The sequence below is a fragment of the Cherax quadricarinatus genome, chromosome 30 (genome assembly GCF_038502225.1).
Source record: "Cherax quadricarinatus isolate ZL_2023a chromosome 30, ASM3850222v1, whole genome shotgun sequence".
In the NCBI taxonomy this organism is placed as follows: Eukaryota; Metazoa; Arthropoda; class Malacostraca; order Decapoda; family Parastacidae; genus Cherax; species Cherax quadricarinatus.
In genome coordinates this window covers 27,228,278-27,241,558 of record NC_091321.1, presented here as the reverse complement: position 1 = coordinate 27,241,558, position 13,281 = coordinate 27,228,278, and the positions used below count along the sequence as shown (strand labels likewise).

Here is a 13,281-nt window from a genome sequence, read left to right as displayed (position 1 = left end):
AAACCCAACCCACTGGGCACTCCCTTTCCTGATCATGCCCGTCTCCTACTTCAACAGCTCATTCTTTCTACTAAGTCACAGGTTGAAGATGCCTTCTTTACTTTCCGTCAGCGTCAACGTGCTCTCTTTGCAGCTCTACCACAAGATCTCTGTAACCTTCTCTCTACCATTGCCTTTGACACTGCTCGCCTGAATACACAAATTCATTCTTCTAAATTACAAAATAAACTTCAACGTTTCATCTCAGCTAGACCTTGGTCTAAATTCTCCCTCACTGACTGTGTTACTAACTTGTCTTCTGTCTCACTCTCTCAGTATGAGCTTGAACTTCTTGGTTTTGGCCTTTCCTTTGCCACTTCGCCTACTCCTCGTGCTGGTATTGCCCTGATTAGCTCTTGATTCCTTTCATCAATCTCGCTCCCGTAATCTTCCTGACTTGTCCACTTTTCGTGGCGCTCTCCTTCCTGCTCTTGTTAGTCTGTTTTCTAAGAATCACCTCCTTCCGCGCCATTACCAACCTGCCCTTTCTTCTCTTAAATCTAACACTAACATTGTCATACTATCTTCTGACAAAGGTAATTTGGTAGTTATCCTTGATTGCGAGGATTACCTCCGTAAAGCCGATGTCTTGCTCTCTGACTCACATACCTACACTCCTCTCGTTTCCAACCCTCTTGATCGCATCAAGAGAACTTTCAACAAGAAACTAAGGACTCTCTCCGACCTCTGTCCTCCTGACTTTGACCTTGTTCAACGGTTTCGTGTCATCTGTCCCTCTCTTCCCTATTTCTGTGGCCTTCCCAAAACTCATAAACCTGATATTCCTCTTCATCCTGTCATATCCTCTAGAGGTTCTGTCTCTTATTCTCCTGCTTCTTGGTTGGCCAAAACCCTCACCCCCTTTCTTGGTACTTTTTCTCCTGCCCACCTCCGTCACTCTCAAGACTTCATTGAACGGGTTCGCTCTCTCCCAGCCTGTAAGATGCTTAGTCTTGACGTTGAGTCCCTCTTCACCAATGTCCCTCTTGATGATGTCCTTGATTTCCTTAGAGATAAGGCCCTTGAAGGGTTTCTACATCTCCCTATACCTGTTGAAGTCTTTCTTGATCTTATCCGCCTCTGTGTGGACTCTAATTCCTTTTCCTTCCAAGGGAAATATTATTCTCAAACCTTCGGTGTCGCTATGGGCTCTCCTCTCTCTCCTGTCCTTGCTAATACTTTGAGACTGTTCTTCCTACCATTGATGTGCAACCTTCTCTCTGGCTCTGCTAAGTGGATGACATCTTTGCTCTGGGGCCTCATGACTCCAATCTCTTCCAATCTTTTCTTGAAGCTCTTAATAATCTTGCCCCTTCCATTAAGTTTAAAGCTGAATGGGGATCTAATTCCTTGCTTCCTTTCCTTGATGTCCATGTCCACCGCTCATATACAGGTTTTTCCTTTTCCGTTTACTGAAAACCTATGCACAGTGGTATGTACATTCACTACTTTTTCTGTCATGCTTTCCCTGTCAAGAAAAGCGTTCTTATCTCCCTCTTTCTCCATGTCCTCCGCATCTGTAATCCTCAGTTCCTTCCAGCAGAAATTTCCACTCTTCATTATTTGTTTTCCCGTCTTGGCTACCCTTCCCATTTCATAGACTCTGCCTTCTCACGTGCTAAACGTAATTTCTTCTCTCCCAAACTCTCTACTCCTGGGAACTCTTCTGTCCTCTGCCTTCCCTACATTTCCGGTCTTTCTAATCTCAACAATTCTCTCCGTCCCTTAGACATCAAGCTCACTTTCCGCCAGACTAACACTCTTCGCACTAATCTTGTTCATACCTCTCCTCCCTCTACAGATGTTCCTGGTGTCTACTCTATTTCTTGCTCCTCCTGTCCTCTTCAATACCTTGGAGAAACTGGCTGATCTCTTTCTGACAGACTTAGGGAGCACAAAAGTAGTGTTAGGCTTGCAGACACTAACAATGCTCTGTTCTGTCACGTCAGAGATCACAGCTATCCTATTGACTGGTCTTCCACTAAAACTGTCTTCCCTACTTCCAACTCTAACAGTCGCCGTCTAGTTGAATCCTCTCTAATACACAACTTTCCTTGTATGAATCTTAGTCCTGGCTTCGTCTCTGTAGATGCCTTCCTTTCCCACTACATTGTAAAATGCTCCAAACTTCAGAACACCCGTGACTTAACCTGATTCCTTATTTTTTCTTCTTCTCGCTTTTCCCCTTTCCTCTTTCCTTTTTTGTCTTTCTTCTGTTGCGTGTTTCTGTTCCTTCATTATTTATTTCATCACTTCCCCTTCTCCCCACCTCTGTGCACTTGCTCTCCCTCTGTGGGCACCTAGCTCCCTTGCAGTGCTCCCCTTTCTTTGTATTTGACTGGCTCCTCCTCCTTAATTCCCCACTACTACCACTACCACTACTACTACCACTACTGCTACCACTACTACTACTACTACTACTGCTACCACTACTACTACCACTACTACTACCACTACTACTACCACTACTACTACCACTACTACTACCACTACTACTACCACTACTACTACCACTACTACTACCACTACTACTACCACTACTACTACCACTACTACTACCACTACTACTACCACTACTACTACCACTACTACTACCACTACTACTACTACTACTACTACTACTACTACTACTACTACTACTACTACTACTACTACTACTACTACTACTACTACTACTACTACTACTACTACTACTACCACCACCACCACCACTACCTCTTCCTGCCTATATATAGCCGTCCTGCTCCACTTCTGGTTAGTGTGACTTTGTAAATGGTCCTAGTCGGACCGAAACGTTGTCGTAAGCTCCTCTCTTCTATGTGCGGGTTATTTGTGTAGTGTACTGTATATTGAAATAACAGAATTGAGGAAATCAGCTCTAATATACATTATTTAGGTATGAATACTGGTCAGAGAGCCTGTTGTAAGTCTGTGGCATCGGTAAACGAGTATGTCGCTAAGTGAGGAAAGGCTGTATTACATGCTTTCAATTTTGAATTTTTATTCACACAAAAAAATAGAAGATTTACCATTATGCAGACTACTGCAGTATTGTAATAGTTGTATAAATAATGTCAACTCATTTGTGAATGCATATTAGACCGACCAGCTGGACGCATATCGGATGAGTGACATTATTTGTGTCCTTTGGAATATTGGCAATAATCAAATATTTCCGCTACTTTGAACTCAATTTCAAGCTACTTCCAGTCCTGAAACCAATCAAAATCATCTCAGTGTCTGTAATATATCTTCCATTCTATCAAAAAGTACCCAAAAACTGAGAATTCAACCATAAAATCCATCTGAAAATACACCAAATGCACAGTCAGTTTTTTCCCATCATGCACTGTGTGGGACAGGATTTTTTTTTATGTGGTGCACCCTCTCTGCGTAGACCTATTTTCTCATATTTGTTCCCAAATTTACCTCACTGCTTATCTGAATGAGCCGAGCTTATCACGTAGTACTACAGCGCAGACCCTGAGCTCGTGGACCTTGGAAGGGTTAATAATGTTATCTTTCGGTAGTTTTGTTAAACATAGCATCCAAATAATCTAACTTTAATCATTCACTGTCAGGTAATAGTATTCAAATAATCAAACTTTACCTATTCACTGTCAAGTAATTTTAACTTCTAGTTTTAGCCTGTCCAGAATTCTTTGCATAACTCTGGGTTTTTCCATGTGTAACACAAGCAATGCTCGGCAATCTCTGGAACACACACAATGTATTCTTGTGTTCATCATGTTAATAGACATCATAAATGAATGTTGTAATCAGTGTTTTGAGAGGTACTGTGTAGTGAGTGGACTGTTCATCATATCATCATTATCATGCAGGGACATTTGCCACCGGGGACTGTGAGAAGTATATTCATGTATGGAAGCCGAATGATGGAGGTTCATGGGAAATTGGCAACAGACCATACACAGCTCACACTGCTTCTGTCGAGGACATACAGTGGTCACCAAATGAGGCATATGTCTTTGCCTCTTGTTCTGTTGATAAGAGGTACAGTATTCTAATATATTTATTATTAGTGTTGTTAACCCAACAATAATATCAAACCAACCATAATACAGTACAATACTATATTCTGAATATTCTTGTCTGCTGATGATCCAAGGAATTGGAGCTACCCTTCTTTTAACTGGAGTAAATCTGATCACAGTAGAACCTCTCATATTGCAAATCTTGATATCACAATTTTGAAATATCACTCTTAAAATTGAATAGCAAGATTTATCCCTTCAATTTGACTGAGCATCCACACCTTAGAATTTGGGACATTTTTTAAGTCAGGTTCTCCTCGGTATCTTGGAAGTGGCCATTGTTTTAGGGGAAAGACCTTGCTTGACTCCTTTATGAAAATACCTTCAGTCACATTTTGTAGATATATCCCATACTTTTTTTTCAAACACGTCAGCTGTTTCTCACCAAGGCAGAGTGACCCAAAAAGAAAGAAAAATCCAGAAAGAAAGAAAAAAACTTTCATCACCATTCAACACTTTCACCATCACTCATACATAATTACTGTCTTTGCAGAGGCACTCATATATGACAGTTTAGATGTCCCTCCAAACTGCCAATATCCCAAACCCCTCCTATAAAATGCAGGTATTGTACTTCCCATTTCCAGGACTCGAGTCCGGCTAACCAGTTTCTCTGAATCCCTTCACAAAATATTACTTTGCTCACACTCCAACAGCTTGTCAGGTCCCTAAAACCATTCTTCTCCATTCACTCCTATCTAAACGTTCACGCATGCTTTCTGGAAATCCAAACTTATGATGTTTTATTATAGTTCCAGGACCACTACTTTTCCATAATAAAGTGTCCCAAGTTTTTACTCATTATAACATGAGTCATCAGCTGTTCACAGACCAGAGGAAATTTCCCTGTCAAAATTGTGGCCCCAGTAAGGCCACTTCAGCCATCTCCCCACACTTCCATAGCAAGATAGCAGGAGGAACAACAAATTTAAGTTAGGATAATTTCTTTGTTACTTTTAAATCTATTTTAGTGAATGTATAGTATGAACTGTGCTGTGTTAAATCTTGCTTCCCAGTTGCTGTAATAGATGGTATGGAATGCTAACAAGTTGCAGTTCAGAAGTACTCTCAAGCAGCAGTTGAAAGCTTTTTTAGACTTAAGTTGTAATAAAGTTTCCTTTTGCTGCTTGTTTGTCTTTCAATTTCTGTATAAGTCATGCACACTAATGGATTCAGTGACCAGCTTTTCCCAGGTGGTGTAGTGATTATACACTTATTGGATAGGGCCAGATAAACTCCAATGTGAATGATGAATAAAACACATGTACAACATTTGTGTATAATTATTACTACAGGTCTCCCTCCACATTCGTGAGGGTTAGGGATCAAGAACCTTGCGAATGTTGAAAAATTGTGAATGTTTGGTGCACAAATATATTGTAGGGAAATATAATATTAGCATTTACTTAGTCTGACAATATTGCTTCCTTAACCTATTAAACCATGAACAATCATAAAACACGTGAAAACATCGTAAAATATTGTACTAGTTCCAGACCTTCGGTAAAGAAAATGAGAAAGACTATAGAATTCAAGAAAGAACTTGTAGCAAGTACCAAAGTGGAGGAGGGAGAGAGAGGGGAGAATGTATAAATAACAAAAAAAGGCACAATACCGTGACTGGAACGATACACAAATAACCCGCACATAGAAGAGAGGAGCTTATAACGTTTCGTTCTGACTTGGACTATTTACAAAGTCACACCGTGTGACTTTGTAAATGGTCCAAGTCGGACCGATACGTCGTCGTAAGCTCCTCTCTTCTATGTGCTGGTTATTTGTGTAGAGGAGAATGTGTCTTTTTCAGTGATCCTACGATATGTACGATACTAAAGCAGCACGAGTCGATAAAGGCTATAGCTCCAGCCAGCGATAAAGTGTAGCATTAGCAGCATAGCAAGTAACTTAAGCGATTAATCGATAGAAAAAGGACAGCACGAACCTAACTCCTCCAATGTTGTTGGAGTTATATAGGGCGACTGACAACACTGCCGCCTCTACCGCCTCCTTCACCACCACTATGTAAGGCTTATGCTCTCAGTGGCCCTTATATACCCAACAACAACACTCGTGGCATAATGACATATTTTATTCATTCTAGAGTATATGTCATGTTTCTATGTTATTAATATTTATTATGTCATATTAGATGAATTGTGATAGATAAATATGGTGTAGAGTTGATTTTAGTGCCATATTGAAGGACTATCTTGTCCTATCTCCAAACAGACTCTACCACCACCACAATTCCTAACATGTATAATGACATATTTTAAATATGATTGGGTGGCTGGACATTCGCGAATGTTTTTAGCCCGCGAAAGTTGAACTCGTGAATGTGGAGGGAGACCTGTAAAATGTTTCACCTCCACAGCAGGCTTCTTTCGTTAATTGAATACAGGCAGCAAGTATAACACTAGATAGTAAAAGTAATTTTGTGGTGATAGTCCTAAAGTTTGAAGGAGAGGCATGTAACTTGATCTTGTAGACTGGAGTTAGAAGGTGTAGCAGCTGTGACATCAGCTCCAGCTGCTACACCCCACTTCTGCTTCAGTTTATAAGGTCTTGCTGTATGAATCTGCTTTAGGCTTCAGGGACTGACCACAGCTATCATGGCTGAAGGACTAATCATCACAAAATTACTTAATTAATGTATTGTTTACTGTTATATTCATATGTATTTGAATGAATAAGCCTATTGTGGAGGTGAAACATTTCAGTAATAAAAAAATACCCAAGGGTTGTTCATGTATTATTTATTTACTTACCTGTTGGTATTGTGTAGCACGAATAATGTGAAATTCCATTTTTTTTTTTTTACCTACTTTAAGGGCAGTTAATGGTAAGTGATGCTTATACAAGTTTTATACAGGTTAGAGTAATTGTGACTGAGGTTCATTTGGTGGTTGAGGAATTTTAGGGCCACTATAGCAGCACTGTAGTGTCTACTACAGATTTTCCCAAGCATAAGATATTAAAGTTGTTAGGCGGTGGGGTGATGGCGGAAGCCTAGTCGGGCAACATCAGCCATCTCCACACATTTCTCAATCAACAAACAAGGACTTATACAATGTAATGTACCAAAAACACTATTATTTTAACAAAGAAATTTTGAATAAAAAACTTTTGGTTCATTCTTGAGGTGTAAAGAATGTAACCATATTTTTTTGTACAAGTTCTTGACTTCACATAGTACGATTTTACAGTGCTGATTGGAGGAACTTAACCCGCAAGATATGCGGGAATCTACTGTACCTTCCATCCTACAGGCGGTGTGTAACCCTTAACAGTTTACTACTAACTTATAACTGTATTAATAATCTGAATACAGCTTCTCTCACTTAGCAACGTACTCATTGACCGATGACTCGGACTTGCGACAGGCTCTCTGACCAGTATGTATACCTTAATAATGTATATTAGAGCTGATTTTCTTTATTCTGTTCATTACAGTATACAATACACTACTGTATAAACATTTAAAAATATACCAGAAATGTCATAAATGCTACAAGGTGACATTAAAACAATATCAAAGATGACTGACACAAATCCACTACTATCATAGTATGCTCCTCACTTAGCGACGAATTTATTTACCGACATAGTCTTAGGAATGGAACTCTGCCGTTAAGTGAGGAGAGGCTGTATTCAATATCTTATTAAGTAAGTAAGTAAGTTTATTCAGGTATACACAAATAGTTACATAGAATTATCATACATAGCAGCATATGTGTAGGGAACCTAGGATAACCCAAAAAAGTCGGACAGTGACTTATTTCCATTGGGGTCCTTTTACCTTATTATAATAATTATTCTACAATGAAGATAACATCTTATTATCATACTAAAAAGACTATCTACTACACGAGGGTCATTAAGACTATCTACAATACGAGGGTCATTACTAGGAATAAGGTAAAATTTACACGTATGTTAGCTAAAAAATAGAAAATCATTCCCCTCCCTTTCTGTAGCTACATTCATCAGACACCTTTTGGCACTCTTCTTGAACTGGTTCATGCTATGACTGGCTTTGACATGTGAGGGTAGTCTGTTCCATTCCTTTATTGCTGTACAATAAAAGGTGCTTGATGCCTGGCCAATGACTGTGGGTACTACAAAGTTGTGCTCTCTCCCCCTAGTACTATGATTGCTTTGGTTCCCAACCTTGACAAAATTGACAGCAAGATATTCTGGACACTGTTTGTGAGCAATTTTATAAACATGATTTAGCTTCAGTTGTTTTACTCTGTCTTCAACATTCAACATATCCAACTGCTGTAATTCATCCTGGCCTACATGTTCTCTTGGTCCCAGCCCCAGGATGAATCTTACGATTTTGTTCTGGGTGATTTGCAGTCTACCTTTCAGTTTTTTTGTCAAGGCAGAGTACCATGAAGAGCAAGCGTAATTTTTCAAAGAAAAATTGTGTTTTGCATTCATAAGAGGGAGATAAAAGTTTGGGTATACTGTATATCCTATGGCTGGTAATATACACTATATGTCCATAATCACATTTTTTTGTACAGAAAGTGAAATAATAATTAGCCATGATATGGTTGTAACTTGTTTAGTTATAAAAGAAACAACAGTTGTTACACAATATTATGGCAGGTATAAGAAAATAGTTATTGCACAGCATTATGGCAGGTATAAGAGAACAACAGTTATTACACAACATTATGGTAGGTATAAGATAATTATTACACAACATTATGGCAGGTATATGAGAACAGTTATTACTCAACATTATGGCAGGTATAAGAGAACAACAGTTATTACACAACATTATGGCAGGTATAAGAGAACAATTATTACACAACATTATGGTAGGTATAAGAGAATTATTACACAACATTATGGCAGGTATAAGCAAATAATTATTACACAACATTATGGCAGGTATATGAGAACAGTTATTACTCAACATTATGGCAGGTATAAGAGAACAGTTATTACTCAACATCATGGCAGATATAAGAGAACAGTTATTACTCAACGTCATGGCAGATATAAGAGAACAATTATTACTCAACATTATGGCAGATATAAGAGAACAACAGTTATTACACAACATTGTGGCAGGTATAAGAGGAACAGTTATTACACAACATTAGGTTTACATTGACAGGTGATGGACATATATAGACGATGCACAATAATTTAATAAGCTTTAACCTTGGATCACTTAATAATTTGAAAAACAATGATATGTGTTTTGTCATACTGTACAATGTGGCAGTTATACTACATGAGTGGGAACTGTCATGTGTGGAGTAATTGTACCATGCGAGTGGTAAGTGTCAGGTGAGGAGTAATTGAATCGTGTGAGTGGTAACTGTGTCATGTGAGGAGTAATTGCATCATGTGAGGGGTAACTGTGTCATGTGAGGAGTAATTGCATCATGTGAGGGGTAACTGTGTCATGTGAGGAGTAATTGCATCATGTGAGGGGTAACTGTGTCATGTGAGGAGTAATTGCATCATGTGAGGGGTAACTGTGTCATGTGAGGAGTAATTGCATCATGTGAGGGGTAACTGTGTCATGTGAGGAGTAATTGCATCATGTGCCTTACCTTTACTTTTGTGAGGGGTAATTGTTCATTGTGAGAGATAATTGCATCATGTGAGAGGAAATTGTACCTTCACCTGAAAGTGCCCATAGTTAAAAAATATGTCCCCTGGTTTTTGGCCTTAATCTGTTCTAAAGGTCAGCCAAAATTCAAAATGGACGAAAACCGAAGTAATATTTCCCATAAGAAATAATGTAAATCCAATTAACCCATTCCAGACAGCCATAAATATTAGCAAAAAATACATTTTATAGAGAATACAATGAGAACTAAATATAAAACACTAATTTTAACCCTTAAACTGTCCAAACGTAGATCTACGTTTTTTTAACATTTGAAAGTATGTAAAAAATGTAGATCTTTTTTTTTTTTACATTTGAAAACGTGTAAAAAACTTTTATCTACTTTTTTTTTGTTATATTTGAAAATATGTAAAAAAAACATAGATCTACTTTTGGAGCACTACGGATTTGAACGTCGATTTGTTTGGACAGTTTAAGGATTAATGGATAAATGGACGTTTAAATCAGTTTTACCTTTATTGAAGACTCTTGTTGGCATATTCTTTACAAGATCTGCATGCAACTGCCTAGCCTTTTCGCAAATTATCGCCTCCACACCACTATCTCCAGCTGATTGTGTTTTTTTTGATCCACACCGACAACAACAACAACAACTTACCATCTTTGATTTTTGCCATCACTACCACCCTCGACCAACCTCTACCACCATCACTGCCACCCTCTGCCACCATCACTACCACCCTCTACCTTTGTAGAGGGTGGTAGTGATATTTCTCCACAAAACTTTGCAACTCATTCTACAAGTTCTTTCTTGAATTTTATCGTGTTCCTCAGCTTCTTTACCAAAGGGCTGGCATTTTGAACTTTCTTTGGCTCCATGGTGGCTTATTTCACAGTCGCAATCAATAAACAAGCACAAAAAACAATGGACGAATGCGTGGAGTATTGCTAACTTAACGAGACACAGGCAGACTGAGTGTGGTACATGTGAGAAGCGGCGTCCCTGGCGGGTGGACGCATCTGATACCAATGATTTTCAAGCAGATGTATGAAGCCCAGGGGGAAATTTTGCCGAAAAGTGCTCGAAATTTGAATTGTACGATTTCCGCACAGGCCAAAAACTGGGTGTCCACTGTATTTGCTAGGCAAGTACAGTGGACCCCCGCATAATGATATGTATTATTTCAATCCAGAAGTTTGTTTGGGTGCCGTTATAGACCGAATTTGTTCCTATAAGAGATATTGTGAATTAGATTAGTCCATTTCAGACCCCCAAAAATACACCTACAAAAGCACTTACAAAAATACACTTACATAACTGGTCGAGTTGGGAGCTGATCGTTATGCGGGGGTCCACTGTAGTAGTACATATTTTGGAAACTACTCAGATAATGGGCACTTAGGTGGGGGCACAGTTATCCCTCATATGGTACAATTGCCCCATTATACAGTAGTACCCAGTAATTTCTTAATATAATTCTTGATGTGTGTGGTGGTGTTTACAGTATAAGAGTGTGGGATGCTCGAACCAGTCCCAACAAGGCATGTATGTTGACAGTACCCAACGCACATGACTCAGATGTTAATGTCATCCACTGGAACCGCAACGATCCTTTCATAGTGTCTGGTGGTGATGATACCATGGTTAAGGTCTGGGATCTGCGACAGTTTGAGGTGAGCTAGAGTATAATCTCTGTTGCAAGGTGTTAAAATGGTCTTCGTAATATTGAGTTGAGGCTCTTGGCTGGTTGGTTTTCTCATTTAATTTGCATAAAAAGTACAGTAAACCTTCCACAGAACATAGATTAATAGGAGAGAATTGTCCAAGTATTACTAATTATTAAAAGAAGAAAAAACTTATTAGCTTTCTTCTTTTTCGGGTCACCCTGCCTTGGTGAGAGATGGCCAGTATGTTAAAAAAAAATTGTCTGAGTGTCCATTATAGAATAAGGTTAAAAAAATACTAAAGTACTCTAATGTAAACCTTATATATTAACATACATACAGTTTACAAATACGCCATAATGAACATTCAAAATAAGTAAGTCAAACGTGCAATTATGTCACAGAGTGAGCCTATGTTTTCAGCATTCTCTAGCCTTAACCCTTAAACTGTCCAAACATAGATCTACGTTGTTTTACATATTTTCAAATATAAAAAAAAAGTAGATCAAAGTTTTTTTACACTCTTTCAAATGTAAAAAAAAAAAAAAAAGATTACGTTGTTTACATACTTTCAAATGTTGAAAAAACATAGATCTACATTTGGACAGTTTAAGGGTTAAATAACTTATAAATATTCAAATATGAAATTCAATATTTAATTACAAAATAGTATAAATAATGAAATGATGATGTAGTATAAAATATAAAGTGCATTTTTACAATGTACAGTGCCCAGCAAGTAATGTTAATGTAACAATACCATTAAGTTCACAAATAACCCACACTTGTACTAATTATACTTGGTCATTGTTGCACGCCCTCCTGGTGGAACCTGTGGTGTAAAGACTAACTGAAACATTCATTGACTTTTTTTCATAAGTTTGTTTAATTAGGCACTCGGGGAAAAGTAGCCATTACTTGTTTTCTCTTGGCAAACATGTTTGTGGGTACTATATATATTGAAGTAAAAAGAAAAATAATAGAAAAACGTAAAAGAATGGAAAATAAAAAATGACCTTTTAATTAGTTAATCATTTTTTTAATATGTAACTGAGCACAAAGTTGTCCTATGTTTTCTTCATCTCTGTAGTATTTTTTCTTGTTTTGTTTAGAATGGGAGTGCAGTGGCAGTGTTGAAGTATCATGATGCACCAGTCAACACAGTAGAGTGGCATCCAAGTGATTCTTCTGTACTGGCTACTGGTTGTGAAGGTAGTCAGATCCTTCAATGGGATTTGGGTGTAGAGCGAGATCCAGTTGCTAGTGCTGATGATAACATGGTAAGTGTGTTTTTTCTGCTGTTGCACAACTGAGGTCTGAAGTAATTACATCTTACTTCACTGATACTTTGAGTTGAAATCAGTATAAAAGATAAATTTTCATTGTCACATTAAGAAAATTTTAGTTTATGGCATTAATATTTGCTTTATCAAATGACTGAAATTAATAAGGATTTTGACCATTGATGTTTAACCTCAATGTATCATTTCTTTTACATTTAATGTTATTTCAATCTAGGTTACTTCAATGTACTATATGAAAATATTAAATTATGTATCTATATGATAATCACGAATATCAGTTTTGCAGATGAAATAAGTGTAAATTATACTGAACTAGAGTGGTAATATATTATGAATTTTGTATTGAAATTTGTATGCATGTAGATACGTGGCCCATTAGGCTGCTGATGCCAACAGAGTAAGTGTGTGTGTGTGTATAGGAGGGAGGGGGGAAGAAGAAATTAAGTGTAGGAGAGGCTGTGATGCCACTATTGAATTGGTACAGGCAAGGAGAAATGAAAGAATTAATTTATCAGACACAGTGCCTGCACTGGGTGGGGATGTTGGCATTTTATAGTACCTTGATGAAAAATTTGTGAACATAAGTTGAAATTGTGTTTTGAAAGTAACAAAAAATGTA

At 37.9% G+C, this 13,281-nt stretch overlaps 1 protein-coding gene across 1 annotated transcript in view; it reads left to right on the top strand.

Moving 5' to 3' along the window:
- The window catches only part of l(2)09851 (WD repeat-containing protein 1 l(2)09851), a 78,645-nt gene that overhangs the window by 60,230 nt on the left and 5,134 nt on the right, over positions 1-13,281 (top strand). Inside the window, exons 5-7 of the mRNA XM_053782126.2 lie at positions 3,882-4,053; positions 11,199-11,367; positions 12,471-12,638. Of these exons, the coding sequence (XP_053638101.2) occupies positions 3,882-4,053; positions 11,199-11,367; positions 12,471-12,638 (509 nt within the window). The remainder of the gene's footprint in view (positions 1-3,881; positions 4,054-11,198; positions 11,368-12,470; positions 12,639-13,281) is intronic.